The sequence below is a fragment of the Triturus cristatus genome, chromosome 1_2 (assembly GCF_964204655.1).
Source record: "Triturus cristatus chromosome 1_2, aTriCri1.1, whole genome shotgun sequence".
Lineage (NCBI taxonomy): Eukaryota > Metazoa > Chordata > Amphibia > Caudata > Salamandridae > Triturus > Triturus cristatus.
The window spans coordinates 20,675,559-20,701,869 of record NC_140580.1 but is presented as its reverse complement, the minus strand read 5'-3'; the positions used below and the strand labels follow the sequence as shown (position 1 = coordinate 20,701,869).

At 48.3% G+C, this 26,311-nt stretch overlaps 1 protein-coding gene across 2 annotated transcripts in view; it reads left to right on the top strand.

Moving 5' to 3' along the window:
- Positions 1–26,311, top strand: part of DENND2D (DENN domain containing 2D) — a 736,340-nt gene that overhangs the window by 610,582 nt on the left and 99,447 nt on the right. For both annotated transcript variants that reach the window (XM_085600175.1, XM_085600177.1), the window contains one exon: positions 8,072–8,156. In XM_085600175.1, coding sequence (XP_085456301.1) covers positions 8,072–8,156 — 85 coding nt within the window. The remainder of the gene's footprint in view (positions 1–8,071; positions 8,157–26,311) is intronic.

Genomic DNA, 26,311 nt, shown 5'->3' with positions numbered 1-26,311 from the left:
GGGCCCACCTTCGACTTCCAGAGTCTCGTCACTTCCCTCTTTGCCAAGAGGAGGCCCATATCAATAAATTTACTTGTGGTCTTGTTCTTGGGCGTATGAGGAAACCAGTGCAGGACACAGACCGCCTTGGTATATTGCAATTCCCTGTCCGTTACCTCAGCCAGTGTCCCGCCCACGTCCCTCCAGTATTCGCGCAGGTGAGGGCAGTCCCATAGCATATGTCCTAGCTCCGCTCCTATAGCGCCGCATCTAGGGCACGCCGCATCCTCCACTCCAAAGTATTTCCCAATTTTACCTGGTGTGAGGTAGGCCCTGTGGAGGATATAAAAGTGTATCAGCTGGAAGCGTGCGTTCCTGGTGCTCTTCCTGGCTCTCCTCACTATACCCGCCCACGTGGTGTCAGGGATCTCGGTTTGTATATCCAGCTCCCAGCTCCCATTTCGCCTTCAGCGCCACCATCGGTTGTAAGGTTTCGCGCATCATTCTGGAGTACAGGCAAGCCACTGCTTTGTAGGTGCCAGCAGACATCATGGTGTATTGGCAAGCCGCAGATGTTGTAGGCTCCAGGAGCCCCTCTCCCCAGTGCGCCTGCATCGCTCCCGTCACCGCCGCGTGCATCAGATAATCCCCCCTCGGTAGATCAAACCGCTCCTGCAGAGTTTGATAAGGGATCAGCGCACCCTCCTCGTACAAGTCGCCCAACATTTGGAGACCCGCCTCTTCCCACACCTGCAATCCCGACCAATCTCCTCCGTGCGGGAGCGCCGTCACCATACCCAGCGGTATCTCCGGCGCATACGGGCGCCGCACTCCCGCTCGACACTGCGAACGGTTCTAGCATTGCCGAAACGTCTGTTCCTCCAGGGACAAGTCTCCGACAACCAGCCGCTGCTGCAGCGTAATATACGCCAGCACATGGCGAGGGGTGCCTCCCTCCCTGTCTTGCTCCGGCCCCCGGTATACTCGTGCCACCTCTTGTGTAAAGATCTGTAGCTGCGCCGCCAGATCGTAAAACTCAAAGTCTGGGACCGCTAGGCCCCCCTCGTCCTTTGGCCGGGTTAGAGTCGCCATCGCAATTCTGCGCTGTCCCGTGCCCCAGAGGAACGAGACTAATAACGATCGCAGCTGTCGGAAAATAGAGCCCGGTATCCACACCGGGAGCGTGCGGAAATAGTATAGGAGATGTGGCAACGCTATCATTTTCAGTAATGAGATTCGTCCCGTAACCGAGAGCGGGAGTGTGGCCCAAAAGGACATGCTACCCTTCAGTGCTCGTATACAGCGCCCTACGTTGCCCTCCAGCATATCTACGGCAGAGTGGTATATATGTACTCCGAGGTATTTAAGGCAACTAGGCTCCCAGTTGAGCAGTGGTCGGATTACAGGTCGCGGTTCGCCCTGGCGCAGCGGGAACAAACAGGTCTTGGACCAGTTTACTTGTAGCCCAGAGATCCTGCCAAATCTCGCAAGGAGCCTCTCCGCGCCATCCAGCGCGTCGGCGGCGTCCTCCAAGAACAGGAGCAGATCATCTGCATAAAGCGAGATAAACTGCGGGGTCCCTCTGTAATCCAACCCCCTGTAGTAACGGCCTGTTCTGGCCTCCGCCGCGAGGGGCTCTATTGCCAACGCAAACAACAGCGGGGAAAGCGAGCACCCCTGTCTGGTGCCCCGGCACACTTGGTACTGACTCGATACAAGGGATCCTACCCGCACCCTCGCCACTGCTGAGGCATATAGGATCTTTGTCCAACCAATGTATCCTTCACCGAGGCCAAAACGCTTCATGGCTCTGTACAGATATTCCCACTCCAGGCTATCGAATGCCTTCTCTATGTCGATTGATAAGACGAGTGGCACTCGTGCTCCCTCCAGCGGGTCCCCCAGCAAGCGGATCAGTCGGCGGATGTTAGCGGTGGTGTTCCTCGCAGGAATGAACCCCGACTGGTCACCATGAACCAGTCTCGGCATGTGCCGCAGCAGTCTGGTCGCCAATATGGTGCTCAGGATTTTATAGTCCGTCGTCAGCATTGATAGCAGCCTATAAGAAGCGGGGTCCGTTCCCTCCCTTCCCTGCTTCAGCAGTGGGATCATCAGTGCCTCGCACTTGGATTGTGGCAGTCTACCCCTAGTCTTGGCCTCCTTATACACCGCCTGGAGCCTCGGGCCAGTTGGTCCAGGTATCTACCATAAAATTCTATGGGCAAGCCGTCCAGGCCCGGGGTTTTGTTCCGAGCCATTCGTTTCACTGCCCCCCTGATTTCCGCTAGGTCTATGTCTTTGCCTAAAGCCTCCGCGTCTTCCTGGTCGAGTCGTGGCAGCTGCAGCCCCTCCAGAAAGACGTCAATGTCCCCCTCCAGCCCCTCCAGCGCGCTTTTGTAAAGCGTCCCATAGTACGAGCAGAAACTATCCAGTATATCCATCTGGGCCGTGACCATGCCGCCTCCCCCCCCTCTCTATGGCCAAGATCGGTTGGTTACGTTTAGTGGGGTTGGCCAGCCAAGCCAGCAGCGTTCCCGCTTTGTCCCCCTCTGCGTGTGCTCTCACCATATAATTCTTGTAGTCGAAGCTGCGGAGCCTCTCCACTTCAACCGCCACCGCCTCTCTAGCCTCGCAAACTGCCTCCTGGAGCTCGGGGCGACCAGGCCGCGCCACCTCAGCCGCCCGTAACTTCCCCTCCGCCTTGTCCAAGTCCTCTAACAGAGTCTTGCACACTCCGGCATATTTCCCTATACAATGTCCCCTAACAACTATCTTGAAAGCGTCCCACTCCATCGCTCTGGTCGCCGTGGACCCGCTATTCTCGTTAAAGTAGTGAGTAATCCTCTCACCGAGTGCCTCCCGGTATGGTGGGTCATCTAGTGTATCAGGCCTTAGCTGCCACGTGGGGACCTTCGAGATCTCGGTCATCCAGTCTAGCGTCAGTAGTAAAGGGTTATGGTCGGATAACGTTCGGTTTAAATACTCTGTGTGTGCCACTGTCTGGAGCACGGCCGGGGAGTACAAAAAAGCATCCAGCCTAACATGGAGGTCATGCATTGTTGAGTAATATGAGTAGTCCCTCGTTGTTGGGTGTTGTGCCCTCCAAGCATCCTCCAGGCCCCACCTCCCCTGCCATTCGAGCCTACGCTTCGCTAGCCGATGTACCGGGGATGTCTCTAAAGGCGGATCGGACCTTTCAAGTGCAGGGTCTGCTATTGAGTTAAAGTCCCCTCCCAGCAGGATTGGACCCCAAAACAGCATTACCCCATAACACAACAATAAGCTACTTTTGAGCTGATTTGACCTCATACAAAACACTGAACTGATAGTCCATGCCAGTCTGGTAAGACTAAGTTCTGTCCTAGTCCCGGGGCATGGAAGCCAGTTGCCTTTGCCAGCCAGGCTCTTATTGAAATTGAGACAATCTATGCTCAAATTGAGAGGGAAATGTTGGCCATCAAGTGGAGTGCACTCACCTCCACCTTTACCTTAATGGCAAAACCTTTAAGGTCATAACCCACCACACACCCTTAGTAACTTTGTTCCAAGATACATGCCAAAATCCTTCCGAGGATCGAGATACAGTTGCAGCTATAAATCTTGTATAGGTTGGTACAGACAATGTCGTTGACTTCCTCTCTCAACATCCAAAAAGTGACACCAACACAGAAGCTTATGAGACGGCAAATACAGAGGAATACATAAAGATCATTATACAAGCAGCCTGCCCCCGTTCTTTAGATCTTAGCAACCTCACGCATGAATCTCCTGGAGATGACTGCCTGCAGAAAGTAAGAGAGGCACTTTGAGGGAATAAGTGGAAGTATTTTCTGAACAACCTGCAAAAACTCAATGGTAAGGCAAGAGAAACCCTGAGGCAATTATGGAAGACAAGGTCTGACCTCAGCTTCATAGAGGAAAGCCTTCTGCGAAGAGGTTGGCTGACGGTCATCCCCCGAATGATGCACCAGTCATTTGTGGCACAAGCACACCAAGAACACCACGGCATCGCAAAAACCAAAGCTTGCCTGAGAGAACAAGCGTGGTTTCCCAGGGTGGATCATTAAGTGGAAGATCTGATCCAGGGATACCAAGCTTGTCAATTGAACAGTGAATCAGAACAACCCGCCCAGGTCATAATTGAAGCACCTAGTGAGGCCCCCTGGATTTGTGCCAACTTCCAGGAGCATCCTCGATGGCTGGAACATGCTTGTTGCTGTTGACATTTACTCCTGGTTCCAGTTGTAGAGCTTGTAGAGATTATGGTGTTTGGACACATCCTGCCACAGCTAGAGAAAATAAATGAGACATTTGAACTACCAGTCAAAATTAGAACTGACAGAGGCCCACTGTTGGACTCCAGGAGGGGCAGGGTGAGTCAGCACTAGGCTGAATGGGACATCTACATTTGGAGTAGTGGGAGGAGTAGTCCCCTGAATAGGATTGTGCCTGCCCTGTACAATGCTGGCTCCGCCCCCTGTGGTGTGTCTGATCACCGAACCCCCACCTGACAAAGGGGAAGAGGAACCTTGTAAACAAAAGTGCTCCTATTCCCCCCTGAAACAGTTTTTGCTGGTTCCCCCAAGCCCTGTGCTATGGCAGACTAAGCCAAGAGGTGAATATAGGGGCAGTGACCCCATGAAAGTGTGCTGTTCCTGGACTTGCTGCTGCTGGGGACCCAGGAGGAACCGCCACAAGGGCTTGCCTCCCTGCTGGAGGGCCCTGTGTGCTGGCCTCCCTGGGCCCAGCTGTGCCCCTAGAAACGTTGCTTTGGACCTTTCCTTTTGAAGTCCAGGATTCCAGCACCTCGTGAGCGCTACATTTAAATTGCCAAGGAAGAGCGCGTGGGCTCTGCAGCACGGAGCTGCAACTTACTTCATGGGAATCCCGATGTGGGGATTCCCTCACCTGGATGCTGAGAGAAGCAGGAGCCCACCCCACGTTTTGCCAATTGGAGCGGGAGCCCACCCCGCTTTCCTGCATCTTTAACTGTGCTTATGTGCTTTTTTAACGGGTGCCCACCCCGCTTTTGGTGCTGATTCAAAGCGGATGGCCACCCCGCATGCGCTGTTCGTTGGCAAGAGCCCACCCCCCATTGTCTGTTTTTCTACACGTGTGCCCACCCCGCAGTGATACCTTCAGAGCGGGAGCCCACCCCGCAAGAGAAAGTGAGCCGCTGAGTGAGCCGCCGTGCCGCTGTCAGCGCGACCCGGAAATCAGGTGGAGCTGCCTGGTTAGGGGCGCGGTCGGAGGCGAGGCAGCTGTGACCCGCAAGCCGAGGAGGAAGTCGCGCCGTAGCCCCGCAGGCTCCAAGGAAGCTGTGCCCGGGACCGGAAATCAGGCAGCTTTAAGGCATGGTTGTAGGCATGGCCCGTGTGTCTGCCAACGTGGAGAGAGACAGAGAACAGCCCTGGCAGTCGGCAGAATCTGCCAAACCAAGACAAAGCCCCGGTGACTGGGGGCTGAATGGGGAGCCATGTTAGTACTCCTCAGGCACGGTGGGTGCCGATTTACAGAGAGAGCATAGCTACGCCGCCCCAGTGCGGGCCACTACAACAAAGGGGGAATTTTCTTCTCATGGCACCAGGAGGAGCCCGGTGATTGGAACTCCCCTGGGCACGGTTGGTGTTGAGGCTACAAGCACCGCGAGAGCGCAGGCAGCTGCAACATAGGGGGTTACTTCTTTTGGCTAATTAGGAAGGAGTGAGTTGCCCCCCACTCTCCCAGCGCATTGCGCAGTGAGTTGGCTGCATTGGCAGAGCCCCAGTGGTGGGCCAGAGGGCACAGTGAGTGCCAGGGCCTACAGTTATTTTCACAGCTGCACCGCAATTAGCGGCAGCTGCAACTTTTAGGCCAAAGCATTTTTGGGAGTCCCAGTGGGGACCCAGGAGGCACCGTGGTGCCAGCGCAATTGCGCACTTTTGATTCTGCTGCAGTGGCAGCCAGCCCTGACATTTGTGACACAGGGCATTTGAGCCCTCTGAGAAGGCCAGTTGGCCAGGGGGTCAGTGTTAGGGTGGTAGGGCGCCAGGCCCTATTGTGATTTCTGTGGTGCCTATGATAAATGTGATTTATGCACCCTGATTTATGCCTCTAATGTGATTTGTCTATGAGGTTATTGCATACTGTTTTTATGCTGGTGAGGTTTATTGGATTATATGTTTATGCTTATGCTTTTGAGGTTGGTGCATAATGTGTTTTACGCCTAATGTGATGCTGAGTGCATAATATAATTTATGTTTAAGGATATAATGCTGAGTACAGTGTTTTGCCAGTAGTTACTGGTTGTGTTCTACATTTACTATTTGTGCTTTGTGATGGTTCTGACAGTTGCCCAATTGGCCCTGTCATGTGTATATAATCCCCTGTAAATATTGCCTAGTGCCAGTTGGCACAGTGTATATTGTGTGATTGCTATTCTAATGTGTTTTGGATAATACAAAGGCTATTTTTATATGTAACCTTGTATGGAGTTTTTGTGGTGTGCCTAGTGTGTTGCTGCTGTGTGTGTGTTGTGCAAATGCTTTACACATTGCCTCTGGGATAAGCTTGACTGCTCGTACCAAGCTACCAAGGGGGTGTGCAGGGGTTATCTTCAACGTGTAACTCCCTTGCCCTGACTAGAGTGGTTGTTTCAGCCTGGCTTTGGCACAAGCCTTAGCCAACCAGAAATCCCATTTCTAACACCCACCTTTTCAGGGAAAACATTTCCAGATTTACCTCCATAATCTGAAGCTAATTCTCCAGGGAATTACACCCAAGTGGCCGCAGGTCAGCGCGGATATAGAGATGTTGATGAGAACACATACCAAAGCACGATGGATTGGTGGGATGAAGGGGAGGACCCAGAGTGGGTGCTCCACAGCTTCCAGTTAGCCTACCAAAGAAACTTTAACGTCTTTCCTAAAAATTGCTTCTGATCTTTGGGATCATTCATATTCCTCATTTTCTTTTGTGTGTGGGTACAGCCTACCAAATTACACGGGACCAGTGATACTCAAAGTACGGCACTGGGGCTGCATGTGGCCCTCATGACCTTTACATGCAACCCCCTGATCAACTGCAGCACTGGGCTGCTGTTTACTCCACTCAGCACTAACATTAAAACGATGTTAAATATACAGGCAAGCCTTTATTTAAAGGTTCATTGAAGTTGAAAAAAAGAAAGTAACTAGGTTGTTCTGCACCATTTAACTTTAGGAACACCATTTTCAAAGCCATCCTACCGCAAAAGTTAACAAATATTATAAGGTTTCTTCAAAAGTTAAAAAAAAGTGTATTTCATTAACATGCAGAACCATTTCACCTTGGTATATCAGATTATACCAGTGCATTGAGAAGTATTTTTTAAGTGATAGTTTTCAAATATGAATTTAGAAACCTGTTCTTCCTACACACTGACAACAACGCCAATAGTGAACTAAGAGGTAAGTCAGTTGTTATGTGCACTCTTAGGGTGGCCTCCTTTTATACAGGAACAATATTATAGTTTATTAAATCAAGCACAGGAGAAGGTTTTGTGCAGCCACATCCTACAGTCATGTATTTCGTGGTCCTTTTATATGTGATAATAAAAGAAAAAGGAGAGAAAGTGAAATGAAACAATTACTTAGGATCACACAATTTTGTAAAGTGCTGAAGCTGGAATTAATCCCAGGTCTTCTGGTTTCACATTGTGCACTTCAGCCACTAGATGTATATGCTTCGCTTCCACTATACCCACCTTACTTCATGTCTCCACCACCCCCCTCCACCGATCGCCACCCTGCTGGCATCGATGTGGCCCTCGGTCACATCACAGACCAAACTTTGCAGCCTTTTAGAAAATGTTTGTGAGTACCCATGCTCTAGAGTATAGAAAACATGAAGAAAGCACTTATAAAGTCGAGAACAAAGTGATGGTGAATTGTAGGCACGGACAATCTCTCTTTCAGTATAATAGTAAAATAAATCTACCTAGGATAAACTTCAATATTTAGCTTGAAATCCACCCTTAAACCTCAAATTGCAAGTATTAATTATTTAACTTTGAGAAACAGTTTTTTGAATGAAAATTTGTAGGTTTACCTTTAGCATTTGTTTTTAATAACAGGATGGAGATGAAGAAAACATTGTACCTCCGAAGTTACAGAAAGAGATGCTTTTTTCCCTGACGGAACAGAAGAGAGTTGCACAAAGTAAGCTTTGATCTAAAACACAAAAGGAAATTGGAAACAATGACATTTGTAATATTTTCCATAAAGTGTGTTCATTTCTGGTTAATGGGAATTAGTTCTTTTAATTAGTTTGACGTGATTTGGGATGTTAGCATGCCATTCTAATATCCTCCTTGGAACGGAATTGTTACCTTTTACTTTTGAAACTGAATTAATTTTGCGCATTCATAGTGCACAGATCTTGCAGTTAAATGTCTTACAATAATTTGACGTGTGCCAGGATTACTCTAAACTTCATAAGCTTCCATTACTACTTATTTAATACATTTCACTAAATTATTGCTTTGCATAAAATACCAGAAACTTGATCATCAAACTCGATCGTGGGAGAGTCCGTATATACGACATTCATTTACATTCATGATGTCCCCACGTCCACAGAAACAGAACTCATGCAGTGTTTTAGCCCACATCTTCCCAATTTGAAAATGCATCTAACGTCAGACCATGAAGCATCAACAAGAATGGCAACTTAATTTTGGCACACCTGACACCCCAAACCATTAATTGTATTTTTGAAATTGAAGATATGCTGCTGATTTAGACAGCACACATTTATCTAATACATGTAGTGAAGTGCATGCTACCAGGAACTTCATATTCACGCACTTTTATTGAAATTATTGATTAGGCCAATGCAGTCAATATAAAGCACCAAAATATAAACCCAGTCAACACGCTGCAGAGTGTCCAAACTACCCGCAGAGTGAAAGGTGTCCATTTTAAATACACAACGCGCATACGGAGGTATGCACTTTGCAACCGGCAGCCCACAGCGCCCGGTCACACTACGTGATACCCAAACGCCGCCCTACTCCGTATGCCCCAGACCTCCCCATCGAGATGCTTTCAGGATCATATACCCATCTAAAACGTCCGGAGCTGGCTGACTGGCAAGCAGCTGGATTGACAACATGGGGAGGTTTATTCGCAGACTCCTCCTTGTGTGGCTTTGACACTCTGAGAGACGAATGTGGGGTGGCTCCCGGAACATTCCTCCTATATGCAACATTTACACAGCAGGCAACACATATCTGGGGGGGACATAAGCTCGGTTCCACCGACTTCTGAAACTTTACAGACACTATTGACGCATTGATCAGGTAGGAAGGCCATCATGGCCATATATACTTCACTTAGAGTGGACCCAACCCCTACATTGCCCCCACTGCGTGAGTATTGGACTGCGATGCTATACACTGAAATCACAGAAAAGCACTGGCAACAATGCATCAAAAGCCCCAAGACAATCTCAATGAATGCTCGTTTGAAATTCACGCAATTTAATTATTTGCACTATACATACCTATCCCCGAGCAGGCTGGTGCGAATATACCCGACCTCCACAGATATTTGCCCTAGGTGCAGTGACACGGACACTGATTTTTTTGCATATGGTCTGGAAGTGCTCCCATATTTTAGCATACTGGGGGAAGATCTCCGATATTCTTGAGGAGGCAACGGGAACCAAGTCTCCAATTCAAAGGGTGCATGACCTGCTAGGCATTACTAAGAGAAATGCGAGACGTAAGGACCTCAACAGATTTATTGACTTGGCACTAGTGCTGGCCAAGCGCTCTTTGGCTATGGCCTGGAAATCCCCGACCGGCCCCTCCATCAGACACTGGCTTCTGGCCCTTCGGTGTGCTCTGGTGGCCCCAACAGGACATAGCTCCAGCGCAACCCCCACGCCCAGTGACTAGGACCCATCCTGTGGACTGGCAACACACGTGACTATCATAGAAACAAGGCTTAGGGACACGAACGACCATAGGAGATAAGGCATAAACACTGCTGCACCCCCTGAACTGCCGTTTATACGATACCCTGCACACCCACGCTTGGATAAGCCTATGACAGGGTAAAGGGGACATATGCACACATATGTGGGCACAACACTTCGATATAACTGTCCCACGCCAACGGTCTGACCAGACCGCACCTATATGTAATGCAGCACTAGGGCAGCGCATCCTCCTCCTTATTCTGTTCCCATATTTGCACCCAGCACAAAAGGGCCCTGCCAGCTTGCACTGTGCAGTGGCGGTATATTAAGCGGGTATATACATAAGACACATATAGAATAGGCACACTAGCTTGGTGGTATCCAGTTTAAAGGTTTTCTTTGTTTTTCTCTCTTCTTTTTCTTCTTTGCATTGAGTCTCTATATAGTTATGTACATTATCGGTTGTTAGCCTTTGTAATGACTTGATGCTGTCATTATTTGGGAGTAATGTCGAGAGTGGCAATTTGCCCCCCCCCCCCCCCACCTAGTGGCCACAAACATGCAAATGAAGATGCTCTATGTTTTGTATCTCAATATGACGTTTATACAGCTCTATGGTATGATGTTTAGAAAATGAATAAAGATCATTAAAAATATATATTATCTACTGGCGGTTGCCAGTAGATAGTTATAGTTAGGACCTATTTTCCATAGGATATCCGCAACATTCTATTCCCAATAAGTCTGGCGCCGGTTGCCGAACCTTCGCAAAATTCTTCAAACTTTTGCCCAGCTCCGCTCCTAGCCTAAAAGTTTCGTGGTGAATCATCAAGCGGGGGCCGAGAAAAAAGGGGGGTCCCAAAACGCGTTTTCCCAATGCAATTTTCCATAGGATCTGTTGTCGCAGCTACAGCCTGAACCGCTGAACGGAATTACACCAAATTTGGCAAAGAGGTAGTCCTCAGTTCAGACTCGTGCCTTTTGCATAAATGGTGTGAATCCGTTCAGTAGTTCCTGAGAAAATTAGAGTTAAAAGTACATATATATCTATGGCCGGGTAGGATCCACGCACCCTACCCGCACCGTAAGCGCACCCTCCCCGAACCGAGCGCGCACCCTCCCGATCGCGCGCTGAATGCTAATTGGCTGTCGAGTGTCTGTCTACATTCGAAACCAGGAACTGTTGGCGGCCATTTTCTGCCTCGGTAGAAGCGAGGCTGAAGAAGCAAGGGGAATAAGTGTGTAAAACATATAAAGGGGGCAGAGTGGAAATACTCTGACCCTCTAGAGGTGCTTAGGGGGTCCCAGAAGGACCCCCTGGGGCCCCCTTGCACGCATCCTATCGCGTTTGGTGCATGGATCCTCTCGCGTTGGGTGCGCGGATCCAAAAACATGGGAAAAAATATATAAAATAAAGTTTTGAACATGTAGTTAAAAAAAAAATTGAAAAACCCATTAAATTCAAATCATATTTTTTAAATTTTAAAAGAATTAATTGAAAAAATAAGTTTAAAAAATGGTGATAAAAAAGTATTTTAAAAAAAACATAATTAATGAAACACACTGAATTGGAAAAATATAGAAATCCAATCAAAATCATTAAACATGATATCTTTAGAGATAAGTTATAGATAGGAGTTAGCATTTAAAAAACCTTTGAAATTCACTGAAAAAACCATAGGTTTCATGCACGTTACAGTTAGGAATTGGCATTTAAAAAACCTTTGAAATTCACTGAAAAAACCATAGGTTTCATGCACGTTATAGTTAGGAATTGGCATTTAAAAAACCTTTAAAATTCACTGAAAAAACCAAAGGTTTCAGGGGCGTTATAGTTACGAATTGGCATTTAAAAAACCTTAGAAATTCACTGAAAAAACCATAGGTTTCAGGGGTTTTATAGTTAGCTGGACATTTCCCTCGTACAAAACCCTAGAAATTACATATTACATCACTCATGACATGGTCAGTGACATCACTGATGACATCACTGATGACATCTCAAATGACATCACTGATGACATCGCTGATGACGTCATCCATGTGATAAATTAGTGCATCTTCTCACACCCTAATATAACCTTTGATACACCGACTCAAAATTTCAGACGGCCATTTTGAAAACCATAGATACTCCAATACAAATAACTACATACCCACTCATTAACTCTTAGGTCTACATACACCTCCACTCACTCACCTGTACAGTCACTCATACTTACAGTCACTCCGTACAAGACTATCATATGCATTTAAACACCTATATAGACACTCACACACCGCCAATCATCCATTGAGGTACTGACACACCTAGTCAGTCGTGCAAATAATTAAACACAGTCCAATTTACTCACCTATACAGTTAAACACACTCAAGTTCACTTACTCATAAAAATAGTACCACATTCTTACGCTCTTATACAATCATTGATACAAGCACACACTCATCCATACAGCCACTCTCACAATCACACACTCTCACATATACCCACTTATATACTCTTACACACATATATACTGCCTTTCACATATGTAGTTAGTCACACGTGTACCACTGAGATATACATTCAATCCCTAACACACCCATACATACACTCACCCAACCATACAGTCCATCACAGATGCACTCTTAAAACGATGCCCCCATAGAATCACCCACTCACACATCTATACATAGAGTCACACACACCCTACCCACACAAACACTCAGGCACCCATACAGATACTCAGACAACCAGTCAATAACCCATATAGACACTCATATAGCTATTCACAAAACCATGCAGCCACGTATACACCAACACACAGACACACATTCACACAGTTTAGTCACTAGTCTGCAGTAAGATACATTTAATGGCTCACTTATAGAGTCAGTTACACACCTAGAAAATCATCCATTCACACACTTGTACACCCACTCATTCTTCAACAGACCTTTCCCTATATATATTAAACATATTAAAACTGTACAGAAACACATACTCACTGGATGATGTCATCAGTGATGTCACTGACCATGTCATGAGTGATGTAATATGTGACGTCATCAGCAGTGCATTGCGGGGGCGCGAGTTATAGTTAGCTGAACTAACTATAACAGGGGAATTTCTAGGGTTTTGTACGAGGGAAATGTCCAGCTAACTATAACGCCCCTGAAACCTATGGTTTTTTCAGTGAATATATATATATATTACAAAACGCGCACTTCCATGTTCAGTGAAACAGTATATTATAGTCATAGAAGCTCTGATGCAAGAGAGAGGAACTAAAAGTTAAATGTTTTCAGGAAAAACATTGAATATACTGACTAACATGCAACCCGTCCTAGTCATATGAGCCTTTTTCCTCCGAAGAGGGGTCTTGTCCTCCATCGGGACTTCGGCCATCATTTAGTGCATTTATCATATATAGCGAAGTGTTAGTGCTGTGGCTAGGCCGTCCTGTATATTGTAAATCAGTCTAGCTCCAGCCTTGAGTAGTTGCTAGTGTTTGTGGTTCTTCTAGAGGAGTTGACCAGGAATTGAACTACATTTCTATATATAACAACAACATTTCATACCCTTAAAAGAGGATATTGCTGGTTCTGGCCAGGAAGGTTTCCTTCATTTTTCAAAGGCATCCTCATGAAGAGGCTATATTGCCTTTCACTTTGGTGAAGGCAGGCCATCCTGTAGTGTCAGAAGTGTGACCTTACTAGAAACTCAGTCCAATCCATTCTGCTTATGTGCCTCCAAGTTCGACAGACTTCGGATAATTGTTTAATGAAAGAGCTTAAAGGTTTTAAGGTTACTGCACCTGCTGCTTCCACTTTCTCCTAGAGAGCTGAGCCAATAACCTGGGTTCGAGGAAAGTGGTTTATTAGATGGTGTGGTTGTGCAACCTCACTGTGTAATTAAGTCACAATTCTCTATCCGGTCCAGTCAGGTTCGTTTGTAAAACCTTAGCTCAGTCCTGGGTAGTTGTGGCTCAAAGCAGTCAGGCTTTATCGAAGGAACAAGTGTAAATCATTTAGAAGTAACAAAAAGAAGAAAATGCAACTCAATAAAAATGCAGCACCAGTTTATAAACGTAGATTGCATTTTGATCTTAAAACAGACCACTCAGGGCGTGGCTTAGGAGCCGAACATGGCGGACACGTCTTCCTAGAGCTCTGCTGTTTGCTCCTTCTCCGGGCCAATATCCTGCAGAATCCTTGACCCCAGCGACTGCCACAGTGCGTCACCTGCCGCGAACCTGCAGACGAGGTTCGGTGGTGGCGGAGGGCTGGGAAAGCCTCAACCCGTGCCTGAACGGTGGCGGCCGAGCGAGTCCGAGAGCGGAGGAGGCTATGCCGCGGCCGCCGTTCGTCTTGCTTACCGGCAGGATGACTGCGGTGACGGTGGCCCTGTTCAGTGCGGCCCCTGAGGTGCATGAGGTGCGCACCAGCTCCTGGGAGCAGCTGATGTGTACAGATTGGGCGGACGACCTACATCGTCGCCGTGGCGCCATCTTGGTGCCCATCCCCCCGCCTTCCTGTGCATCGGCGCCTGCGGGGGAGGTACTCCAGACCTGTCGAGACCCGCACGGGGCCCGGAGTTCTTAGACCGCCGCTCAGCCAGGATTGCCCCGAATTCCACCTGGGGCTGATCGTCATACCCGGAGCTGCGGAGTCTGCTACTGTGGGGGCAGCCGTGCCGGGGTGCGCTAGGAGACCCAGTTCGCCGACGCTTGATGTCTGTGCCTGGCCTGAGTCGATTGTACTGAGGAGGCTGCCTCGTTGCAGTGGAGTTGGCGTCGCCTGTGGCCCTGTGCCTTGCCGGTGATTGGCTAGACCTGTGGCCGGTTCCCGCTGTGTGGCGCCCCGCGGCTGCCCCCCGCACCGGCTTCCCAGAAACGAGGAGTGCAACGTGCGGCCTGTGATTCTGAGGCTGCCTGACTGACGGTGTGTGTGTACGTCTTGATTGTTTCACCTGCAGTCGCCTCTCTCCCCAAGGTGAGAGCCTCCCCGCAGCGATTGGGCTGTGCTGGCGGCGGATCCTCCCCGGCCCATGTGAGACATTGAGAAGCTGGTTCCTGGACATTCACCGGGGGCCTTGGGGAGTAAGACTGCTGGGGACGTCGGGGGGACGTCGGGGCAGAGCCCTACGATTGGCCCCGGGGTGGCGGGACACTTGTCGCTGATTGTCACCTGCCTGTCTCCTGCTGCCTCCCCCACAGTCCCTGCCCGCGGTAGGGGCCGACCTGGTGCAGGCCCCTGCGGTCTGCTCCTCAACCGCCATGGGCAAAGATAAGCATGGTGCGGCGGCTCCCAAACAGAGCACCATGAATCACTACACCACCGCCTCCGCAGGGAAGGAAGCTGCGGAGGGTCTGTCCTCCGACACGGCGACGCTGCTGGCGGCGATTAACAAGTTGCGGACAGCTCTCAAGGCCCAGATCTGGGCCATGGGCTCAGAGGTGTCGTTTCTCTGCCAGGATCTTCGGAAGGCAGTAGACCGGATCACCGTAGCAGAGACGAGGGTCTCCACTGTGGAAGACACTGTATCCACCCTCCAGCAGATTGTGGACAAACTTGCCATGGTCTCCCAGGAGCTGGCGCCACGGGTCGAGGACGCAGAGGGTAGGGCCCGCCGCAACAATATCCGCTTGGTGGGTTTTCCGGAGGGCTGCGAGGGAACGTCGATGGATAACTTCCTCTTGGGCTGGCTTAAGGTGCTGCTGCCGTCTGAGGACATGTTCTCCTGCTTCGTGATCGAAAGGGCCCACCGCGCTCTGACCAAGAAGCCACCGCCTGGGGAGCGTCCGAGGCCAGTGATCACCCGGCTCCTCAATTATGCTGATTCGGGATACCATCCTTCGATATGCCCGGCTTCATAAGGACAAAATGATTTTTGTATCTCATCCCATCATGGTCTTCCCGGACAATACTAAGTTGGTCTAGCAGCAGTGCCAGTCCTTTGTGGTGGCCAAGCGACGACTTCGAGAATTTAACTTATCCTATGCGCTGCTCTTCCCCGCCCGCATAAAAGTGATCTACAACACTAAGACATTCTTTTTTGACACCCCGGAGTAGTCTTCGTGAGGACTGATGAGAGACGCAACCTCAAGCCTCATTCGCCACCCCATATAGACTCGGACTCCTCCCAGGGCTCGCACCGGAGCGGTCAGCAGGGCATATACACAGCTACGAGGCGCAATAGATCTCGATCCAACTGGCGTGTCCAGAGCCAGACAGGCCACGGAGACTGAGGGAGCTTGGGCATACAGACTTATAGTATTCTGTTCTTCTTCACTAGATGGGCGAAGACGCTGGTGGTGGCCCCATGTTGGGTTGCTCCTGATCCTATGGTTGGGGTCTTTCTTACCAGCCCTGGAAGGTGTCGGACGTAGCACGCCCTGATCGTTTTTGGGTAATGTTGGGTGGGGAGGAATCCATTGGAAGAACCGCTTGGATCATCATGGGGGCCTGGGACGGGATTCCACCGCGACAGATACTCCTTGTTCCTGGAAGTATGGGGGTGGGGGGAGGCGGGAGGGTCTCGGGGGGGGTTGTTTGTTGTTAGTTCTAAGTTTTACGCACCATGCACACCATTCCTTGCTCCGTCACTATCACATCGTCTAACACTACACACTATGAGAACTAGGAATGGCACACACCACGGCTAACTCTCCGCTGGGGGAACTCAACATTTTAGCCTGGAATGTGCGGGGTTTACTGAATAAGGTTAAGCAGGGGCAGTGCTCCATTTGGCAAAGTGCTACTCGGCTGATGTCCTACTATTACAGGAGACACATCTTCTAGGCACTAAAGCCCCTTGCCTCTCCCGTTATGGGTTCACCACGGTGTATCACTCCGGCTTTACTAGGGGAGCACGAGGCACGGCAGTTCTCATTCACCGCAGAGTGCAGTTACACAGCACTGGTCAGACCCCGGTGGCCGTTTTACGGTTATCTCAGGCATTATAGCAGGCGAACAGATCATAATTGGGAGTGTCTACGCCCCTCCACCACTCGGTCAGACATTCATGGATAAACTGACACAACTCTGGGGGGAATCCCCCGGGTGGCCTGACGATACTGGGTGGAGACTGGAACGACGTTATGAATCCCTTAGATAGGTGGCGAGCTAGGCCACCAGATGTACCCCCCTCTAGATCCAAATTGCACGCACTGGCACATACACTGGGCTGGGCGGACTCATGGCGAGCCTTTCACCCCTCGGAAGCCGGGTTCACATATGCATCGTCAGGTCACCCCACCCTTTCACGCCTGGACCATCTGTTCCTCCCACACAGCTATATACACAGAGTGACACACAATTCCATCCTGCCTCTGGGTTTCTCCGATCATTCGCCGGTTAAACTCAAGCTGCGTCTGCAGACTCGTCGAGCCCCCAATCGGTGGCGCATGTCTCCATGGCTTGTCCGTGGTGCCGAGTATCAGGAGATGCTACATCGGGCAATTGCCGACTATCTTAGCTTCAATGCCGTAACTTCCCCCTCCCCGGTCACTCTTTAGGAGGCTCTTAAGCCCACGATTACGGGGGCAGCCATTAGCTATCGCCCGAGGGAGAAGCAGTGCCGCCTGACCCAGATACGGGACCTGGAGGACCGTCAGGTTCACCTGCAATCCCAAGTGGTGGAGGGTTCTGACTCCTGCTCCCGTCGTAATATGCTGCATGTTCAGCAGCAACTTTATCAGCTGCACACAGATCGCGCTAAAGAGGCCTGGTTGGCAACCCAATATAGGATATATCAATGGGGCGATAAGTCCAGCCAGATGCTCCATAGACTTTCCCAGGCCAGAGCGTCCCCGATGCAGGTCCCCCTACTGAGTTCACCGGAGGCGACATGTGCACCGCCCCGAGGCTGTGGTTCAGGCCTTTGCCGATTTTTACGCAGCACTTTATGAGGAACGCGAGGTCATTGCTGAATCCCTTATAGATTACTTTTTTACTGATATCCCTCCTCGTCGCCTCTCGGACAAGCAGAGCGACGCCCTGGACGCCCTCATATCCCTCGAGGAGTTGCAGACGGCATTATCCAATACCCACCCGGGACGCGCACCGGGCCCAAACGGGTTCCCGTGTGACTTCCTGCGCCCTCACATGAGGACTTTTGGACCTTATCTGCTTAAGGCACTACACAAGGCCTCCGAGCTGTGCATTCTGCCCCGGATTGGCGACATGCCGAAATTGTTGTCTTCCTCAAGCCGGGCCGCCCTCCTGAAGACCCGGGTTCGTATCGCCCCATCTCCTTGTTGAATTTTGAGCCTAAACTGCTAGAGAAGGTTCTAGCCGACCGCCTCCGCACGTGTATCCAGGATCTGGTACATCCAGATCAGTCTGGCTTCATGCCACAATGCTCTACCAGACACAATATCAGACGGGCCCACAACGCAGTGGCGGAAGCTCACCGTCTGGGTCGCCCCGCGGCGGTCCTACTGGCAGACATAGATAAGGCGTTTGACTCGTTGAGCTGGACCTATCTTTATAAACTCTTAGAGGCCATCAACCTGGGATCTTGCTTCCGGGCCAATGTGAAATTATTATATGCGGACCTTACTGGATCGGTTCATGCGGCCGGACATTGCTCTGCCCCCTTCCCCATTCGCAGGGGAACGAGACAGGGGTGACCCCTTTCCCCTCGGCGATCGAGCCATTAGCCGCGTGGGTGCGCCTAGACTCTGTCTTCCGGGGACTGGACTGGTCGCCGGAGTGCTCGGACAGGATCGCGCTGTATGCTGACGACGCCCTGTTCTTCATATCAGATCCTTGGGCCTCCAGGCCATGTGTGATCCAAATCCTGCGGATTTTTGGAGAGACTTCCAGGCTATGCGCTGACCCATCCAAATCTATCCTGTTCCCCATTTGCGGTGAGCAGAGGAGTCAGGCTTGGGCCTCGCAACTAATCGTCGCTGACGTGGGCTTTAAGTACCTCAGGGTATATATCATGCGGTGTCCTAACGAGGCTTGGTCGTGCAATATCACCCCATTGCTCCCTGCGGTCCGTGACGAAACAACGGTGTGGTCCCACCCACCCCTTTTGCTATATGGCGGGTCCGCCATCTTCAAAATGGTGTCTTTACCGCGCATACTGTATCGGCTGCAGATTTATCCGTATCCTATCCCCAGTCGTGGTTTCTTCAAATTAATGCACTCCTGAATAGATATATATCGGGCAGGGGGGTGCGGTCCGGGTGGCGCTTACAATGTGTATCCAGCCTACGTACTGCGGTGGGATTGCAGCGGCCGATGTACGGGCGTATTACTGGGCTTCGCAGCTCCTGGTAATCAATGAATGGTGGTATGGTTCTCAGGTGGACCCGGCCTATGCCATGGAAAGGCTCTTCATGGCGGATACCCCGCTGCTCCACCTCTTGTACAGCTGCTCGTCCTTGGAGGCGTTTTCCCTGGCCTGCCGGACAGTTATTCAGATATGGAGGCGGGTGGTCCGGTCTCTGGTTTGGTGGGATATGCTGACTGGGGCTACTCCCCTCTGGCAGGGATCTCACCTCCGGCCTGTCTCGTCACTAGTGGGGTTTCGTAGGTGGGGCGATATTGGGATATCCACTCTCAGCGATATTATGCAGGGGTCCACGCTTAAGTCCTTCCAGAGGTTGCAGGAAGACTTCGACCTTCACAAATCACAGTTTCATAGGTACTTACAGCTCCACCATGCTCTGTTCCCCCTGATACAGCGTCTCACGCCTCTACCCGAGTTTCACCCGTGGGAGGGTGGGATGTTGATGGGTGATCTGGGGGCCCACAAAATCCGGCAAATCTATCAAACGCTCACTGCACACTCAAAAACCACAATACATCGGTCCCGAGCGGCATGGGAGACAGACTTGCCCGCTCTGACAGATGACGATTGGGCCGAGGCGCTGGCTAGCCCCAGGTACTCCGCAGTTTCCACTAGATACAGGCTGATCCAATTTAAATATTTCCACAGGATATATTACACACGCCTCCGCAAGAAGGGGGCTATTCAGGCCCCCTCCTGTCCCCGCTGTGACTAGGACTAGGGGTCGTTTCTTCACACAGTTTGAAAAAGGCTATGGATAGGTGCATGTCTGCGGAGATTGCGGTGTTTCAGGTGAGGGGCTGTCAACAAAAACATGGAAAGATCTGGGCCAGGTGGGCCAAATATCGGGGTATCGATTTGTCCTTAATAACGCAGCCTGTAAACCGAGATTCTCTTGAACGGCTAGTGGTAAATGACTTGCCGGTTTAATGTGATAGAATCATACAGATGTGGGCGGAAACTCATTTGATGTATTTGTACTACGTTTTTGACGGTATGTATGGTGGGGGGTGGAGGGCTGTTTCGGGTCTGATGTTCTGCAGACATTCTGGGTGGAAAATTTTCAGTACCTAGAGTTTTTACAATATGCCTTTCAACTGTATGTTGCTTTCCGGGCTTGGCCTATCTGGTACTACAGAAAATCAATAAAATCTGTAGTTAAAAAAAAAACCAGACAGCTCAACATCAGAAAATCCAACAGCGGGATCAGACGATAAAGAAATAGACTTCCGTAAACATCTAAAAACCTGGATCTTTAATCTCCAAGATATAACTGCCAGAAGCCTAGTGTAATTCGGGTTCTCGGTCAAGTAAGCATAGGGACTACCTAACATCTGGTGGTCCTTTCTGGGCGCCTAGATGCTCCTTGGAGCGATTGCCGCGCGATACAAATTGGCACTTACATTACATTACATTACGATAGGAATTTTTATAGCAACAATAAACCACTGCTTTTCACTAAATGCAGTTAACCTTTGTAATTTACAGTGACTCGCAGTTTAGGCTAAGCCACATCAAGCAACTTGAAAATGCTATAAGGGCACTCTTGTGGGGTCCAGCTATGATAAGAACCCAGTCACAGGGACCAGCCGGGTCCAGTTGGTTGTATGGCTTTACAACGCGTTCTTTAGCACTCATGTTTTAACTACGCAAATGTTTAGACGCCTACCATAACCACGCATTTAAATTTTGGTAGGTTAAAAAGTCATCTACCACGCAAACAGCTAGCATAGAGACATTCACCACGCATACAATTTAATCTATTTTTTAATTCAGTTTTATTAGTAATTTCCAATTGTGTTGTTTAAAGCACAAATCTTTGAAAATGCTACAAATAGTAGTGACAATTTTGCATTAAACGGTATATTTCACACAGTTTAAAAAAATACATCCAAGATGTCGGATCTTGATAACTGAGAGAGACACTTTAGAGACACTACATTGGTATTTATTAAATACATGGGTACCTTCCCACAAACCCAATTCTACATATTTATGAAATACCCACTGGCTCTAAACTCCCTATATTTTGTTCTGAGAGTATATTATCGTTAACTATATTTGTTTGCCTGTTTAAAAGAATAAGGTGCAACATTGGCATCTACTGATCAATTGCATGGTAAAGTCTTACGATGTAAAGACTTGCATGCCAACATTTGTTTCATTGTAAAAAATGTGGTAAATGCTGTGCGATGTAAAAACGTAGGAGTAATGGCTGTTTTCCGGTACAGTTGAACAGTTACCTTGTAGTTTAAGCAGTCCTAGTCTAGTTCCAAGCCCTATAGACAAATTCCCATAGTGGAGCGGTCCTGATGAAACGAATGCAGAATGCTGAAGGATGCTGAGCCGATGTCAGGGGCCTTCCTGTGGCCACCCCTTGGGCCACAAACACACAGGGGCAGCTTTGCCTCAGTAGTTGATGTCCCATAAAATCCAGGTGAAGTCCACCACAAAACAAATTGCCAATAGTCTACTGGTCTCCGATTACAGCAAAACCAGTGGTTCCCTTTAACTTGCAGTAACTTCCATGCTAGGTGACAAAACTCCACTCCGATGACTCTCCCAGGTCTGGTAGACTTGGGTGAGAATTGTAGGACTGGGACTAAATCTCTCAAGCTGCACCTCAGCGTCCAGCGACGGTGAGGCTTTTTGGTGCTAGGCTCTCAATTTAGCAGGCTCCTCACCTTTTATGGCCCTGTGTCTTTAACAGGGAGTCACGTTTTTCGTTTCGGCTTGGGGGAAGACTTTTCCACAAGCAGTAAACCACAGGCACAGTCCTTTCATTTCCTTATTTATAAGGGCTTGAGCACATCCACCAAGGCCTGGTCGGCACGGCCCAGTGCACTACAGAGTAATTGCAACAGTAACTAATAGTCAAAAAATGGGGGCAATAAGTGGGAGAAAACCTGCAAAAAGCCATTGTCTTACACTGGTTGTGATTTTTTTCTCAACATGAAGTTGGCTACAGGTTCCTCAGGCCCATTTGTCTCATGGCGTTCATGTTAAGCAAGAGAAATAAAAACCTCAGGAAAAGCCTGAATCATGATGAACACAGAAACAATCAACAGTTAATAAATTGGTAATAAGTTGCGCCACAATGGTTAAAATGAAGACTCCTCAGTCGAACCAAAAAGTAATGGTGACATGGCGTGTGGAGGTGAAGGAACAGTTGGAGGGCTGTGGAACCCAATCTGTAATTGGACTGAACCTCACACTTATTTATTTGCACTTCCCTACAAGATGCATCATGCTTTCTATACAGGTACACCCTTCAATGCCATTGAGTGCGGCCTGTTCTTCGCTAACACCCATGCCCCGATTATCATCCTCCTCAAAACCTGAACTCCCGGATTTGCCAGCACTCTCTCTAGGTAGAACACTTAATATGGAACAGACCTTGTGCCTCCCAGAACTAGAGTTCAGCCAGGGTGTATTAGCCAACCCGTTCCCTTGTTGCGCAGTAACTCTCTCAACTAAAGTAACATTCCAAGATTCACTCAACTATCGAGTAATGAGCTCATCGCAATATAAAATCTCCTGTTGGTAGAGCCTTTCTCATTTCTGCTGGCCCTGCCCACACTCCATTAACACACCAGTCTGCTTGTACACTCTTCTTTTGCTCCCAATTTTGGTGTGCTCTAGCGGTTTTCTGGGTATGCCTGAACATGCACTGAGCTCCCCATTTGGCAAATCGCATATACTATACGTCATATACACAACTTCAAGTTTAGTGTAACAGAAATTCATGACCCTTTGTACCAGATTAGTGATTTATTACTGAACACCAGTAGCCTCAGGCATTACATCAAAAGGAAAAAGGTTCTTTCTTACTTGAACTAGGGGCCAGATGAAGGAAGCCAAATAGCGACCGCAAACGCCGAAATTCGCAGAATTTCAGCCTTTGTGATCGCAATTTGGCTTTGAGCAATGTAGGTAAGATTAAACCTACTCGCAAAATAAGGAATCGCAAAAATTGCGATTGCATTTAAGGAATCGCAAGTGGCGATTCCTTATATGCAATGTAAGTAGCACAAAAGAAAGTGCACTTTGGCCTTAAGGAATCGCTAATTACCACCAACCTCAAGTTGGTGGTAATTAGCGATTTTCTTTAAAAAAACACTTTTTTGCTTTTTTAAAAGTGCTATGTGGCACACATTCATGTCCTTAGGGCACATGTGCACACATGCACATTTCAGGGGTGCAACAGGGTGTCCTTTTGGAACCCTTGCACCCTTGAAATTGCGCCCGGAATTTGCTAGTGCCTCTTGGTTACACTCAAATTGCAGGCGCAAATCCTATTCATTCCTATGGCCCTCTTGGCCCATAGGAATGAATGGGATGGTATTCCTTGATTGCGAATCTCAATTTTTGATTCGCAATTAAGGAATATTAAGGAATCGCAAATATTTTTGCGATTCCTACCTACATTCAATTTAGCGAGTCCTTCATAGCGATTCTGTATTAAGGATTTGCTAAATTGAATTTGCCTACATCTGGCCCCTGGTCTCTTGCAGTAGACACAGCTTTCACCCTTGGAAACTAAAAATGTAAGCAAGAATGGATAGGGAAGGTCTATTTTTCCTGCGTACTGTCTGTCCATGGCAACTCTGTCACGATGTCTGGAACAAGCAGAAAAAGAGTGGTGGCCATTCTGATATGTAAAGGAGTCCCAATCCATACCACACAGACATAGAGGGATCCCGACTGGCATGATGTTTTTATTAGATTACACCTCCACCAACAAACATTAATAGTAGGCTATATATATGCCACAGTAGGAGATAAAAGAGCTCTGTTTCATAACCTCACCAGACTCCTCCTACTTTCCCCAGCCAGCAAAACACTCATAGGTGGCAACTGGAATTTGGTACAAGACCCATACGTGAAAAATCATGTCACACATGCCCCAATCAAAGGAGTGGCACTTACTTTAGGATTTGATAGATGACTTTTCACTAATACACCCATGGCGTTCACATCATTCAGGAGACAAGGACTACACGTTCACTTCATGTATTTACGTACCCAAATGAAATTGACTTGTACTTAGCAACACATTCCTTGTTAACCAGATAGATGAGCTCAGATATTGGTTCTTGTAGTGTCTCAGACCACAACACAGTAATGATTCACATAGATTTTGGGTGCCAAAAACTACAATGAGGTATCTGGAGGCTCAATGTGTCTTATTACCTATTTTGCCAGACAATAAGAAACATCTCCAGTCCTATTTGACTGCATATTTAGTCCTGCAACAGACCCTTCTAGAGAAACGGGTCAAAACCCTCAAAGACGACTTCAAGCATATGAAACTAGAAAAACGACCTTGAAAGGGGGACAAATTGCCACCTGCCTTTACTTTTATGAAAGCAGAAATATCTCGCTACAATATAAAGGATTGAACAAAACCCGGCATGGCTCGAGAATTCAAAAAATACACTGCACCGTACTATCAATCCTTTTACAATTTATTAGATCATTCAAATATCATATCAAAACGACAATATATTCAAAATAATTTATAAAACAGTAAATGTGCCAAAAACATACATTAGATTTCTTCTTTTTTCTATTTTTTCCCCATACTATTCTTCTCTCACCCCACAACATTCATGTTGAATCACTCAAACCTCAACCGACAATCTCACTCATCCCATATCTCTATTCATACCACTTACGGCAAAAATGAATATGTACACCTATATGAACAACAGGAGCAAGAACAGTAATGGTACATATAAATATGAAAGATTTGCATAAAGGAAAATATTTACATCAGTCCATACAGGCAGACCAGAAGTTGTGTATATATTTTATCTCGAACAGTTAACTCTGGTAGGAATAGCACTGTATTATATGTTCATTTGTATATTCATTAGACATTATTTCATATTTGATTCCTCAAAAAAGTTACAAATATTCCTGTTGTACCATGAAACTGTGCCGATGCGCGTTTCGGTAGGGCCCGATAGTGGGGCCAAAACCTTCCTCAGGGTACAATAGTTTATTTCAATTTTGTAAGAAACCGGGGCTAAGGGGACTACCAATGAAGGTACAATACTTGGTTTTCCTTAAATAGTCTCACAAGTCTTCTCATATCATAAAGTTTTAGGTGAATGGAGCCGGAGGAATGAATCAAAGAATGTTTAAAAAGCATCCAGCCCCATCAGGATTTATTTATTTATTTGTTTTGAAAGTTTTATATAGCGCGAACATGACCACCGCGGTTATCAGAGTGCTGTACAGTTTTTACATCAAGAGGGATACAAACAATCAAAAACAGAACCAACTCAGCGAAAAGTACACAGTCATGTAAATCCAAGGCATTCTCGTGACTCTGGCAGCTGGGCCACAGATCTGCGACTGTGACCTCAATATACTATGGAATAGGCAGTCGGAGGCAGAAATTTCTTCTTCAAGAGCACTTTGACTTCCTTTTTGAAGAGGACAATGGAAGGATTCACCCTGACTTCAGGGGGGAGGGAGTTCCAAATCCTCGGTGCCATACCTGAGAAGGCTCGATTGTAGTTTTTTTTTTTCTTGAATTTTGGTGGTTTGAGCAATAAGGTGCTGGTGCTTCTGGAGGCTCTCTAACCACATGAGAGCTCCAGTTGCTGAGCGAGGTACAGTGGGGTATTGAAGTGAATGGCTTTGTGTGCCATGCATGCAATTTTTAACTGTATCCGAGCTTCATATGGAAGCCAGTTCAGGGACAACAGGTCAGGAGTGATGTGGTTGTATTTTTGGGCGCCTGTTACGAGCCTGGCAGCAGAGTTGAGGGCAGCCCTAAGAGGAGCAGTCTTCACTCTAGGTAGGCCGCAAAGCGTTGGGCTATCATAGTCCAGCTTTGAGATCACTAAGGCTTGCACTGCCATCTTTAAGTCATGAGCAGGGCAGGGGCGTAACACAGGCCCCCGCAGCCACCGCGGTGCGGGGGGGGCCCCCGTGCTACAGGGGCCCCCTCACTCAGCAGAGCCTTCATGAACGCCCGGCCGCCCTCCCATACATTAAATAGTGCGCGCAGCATCGCACACCACTGTCAGGCATCCTCTTTATTAATTAAATGATGCTGTAAATGATGCCGTGCGCACGCCCGCCCGCCT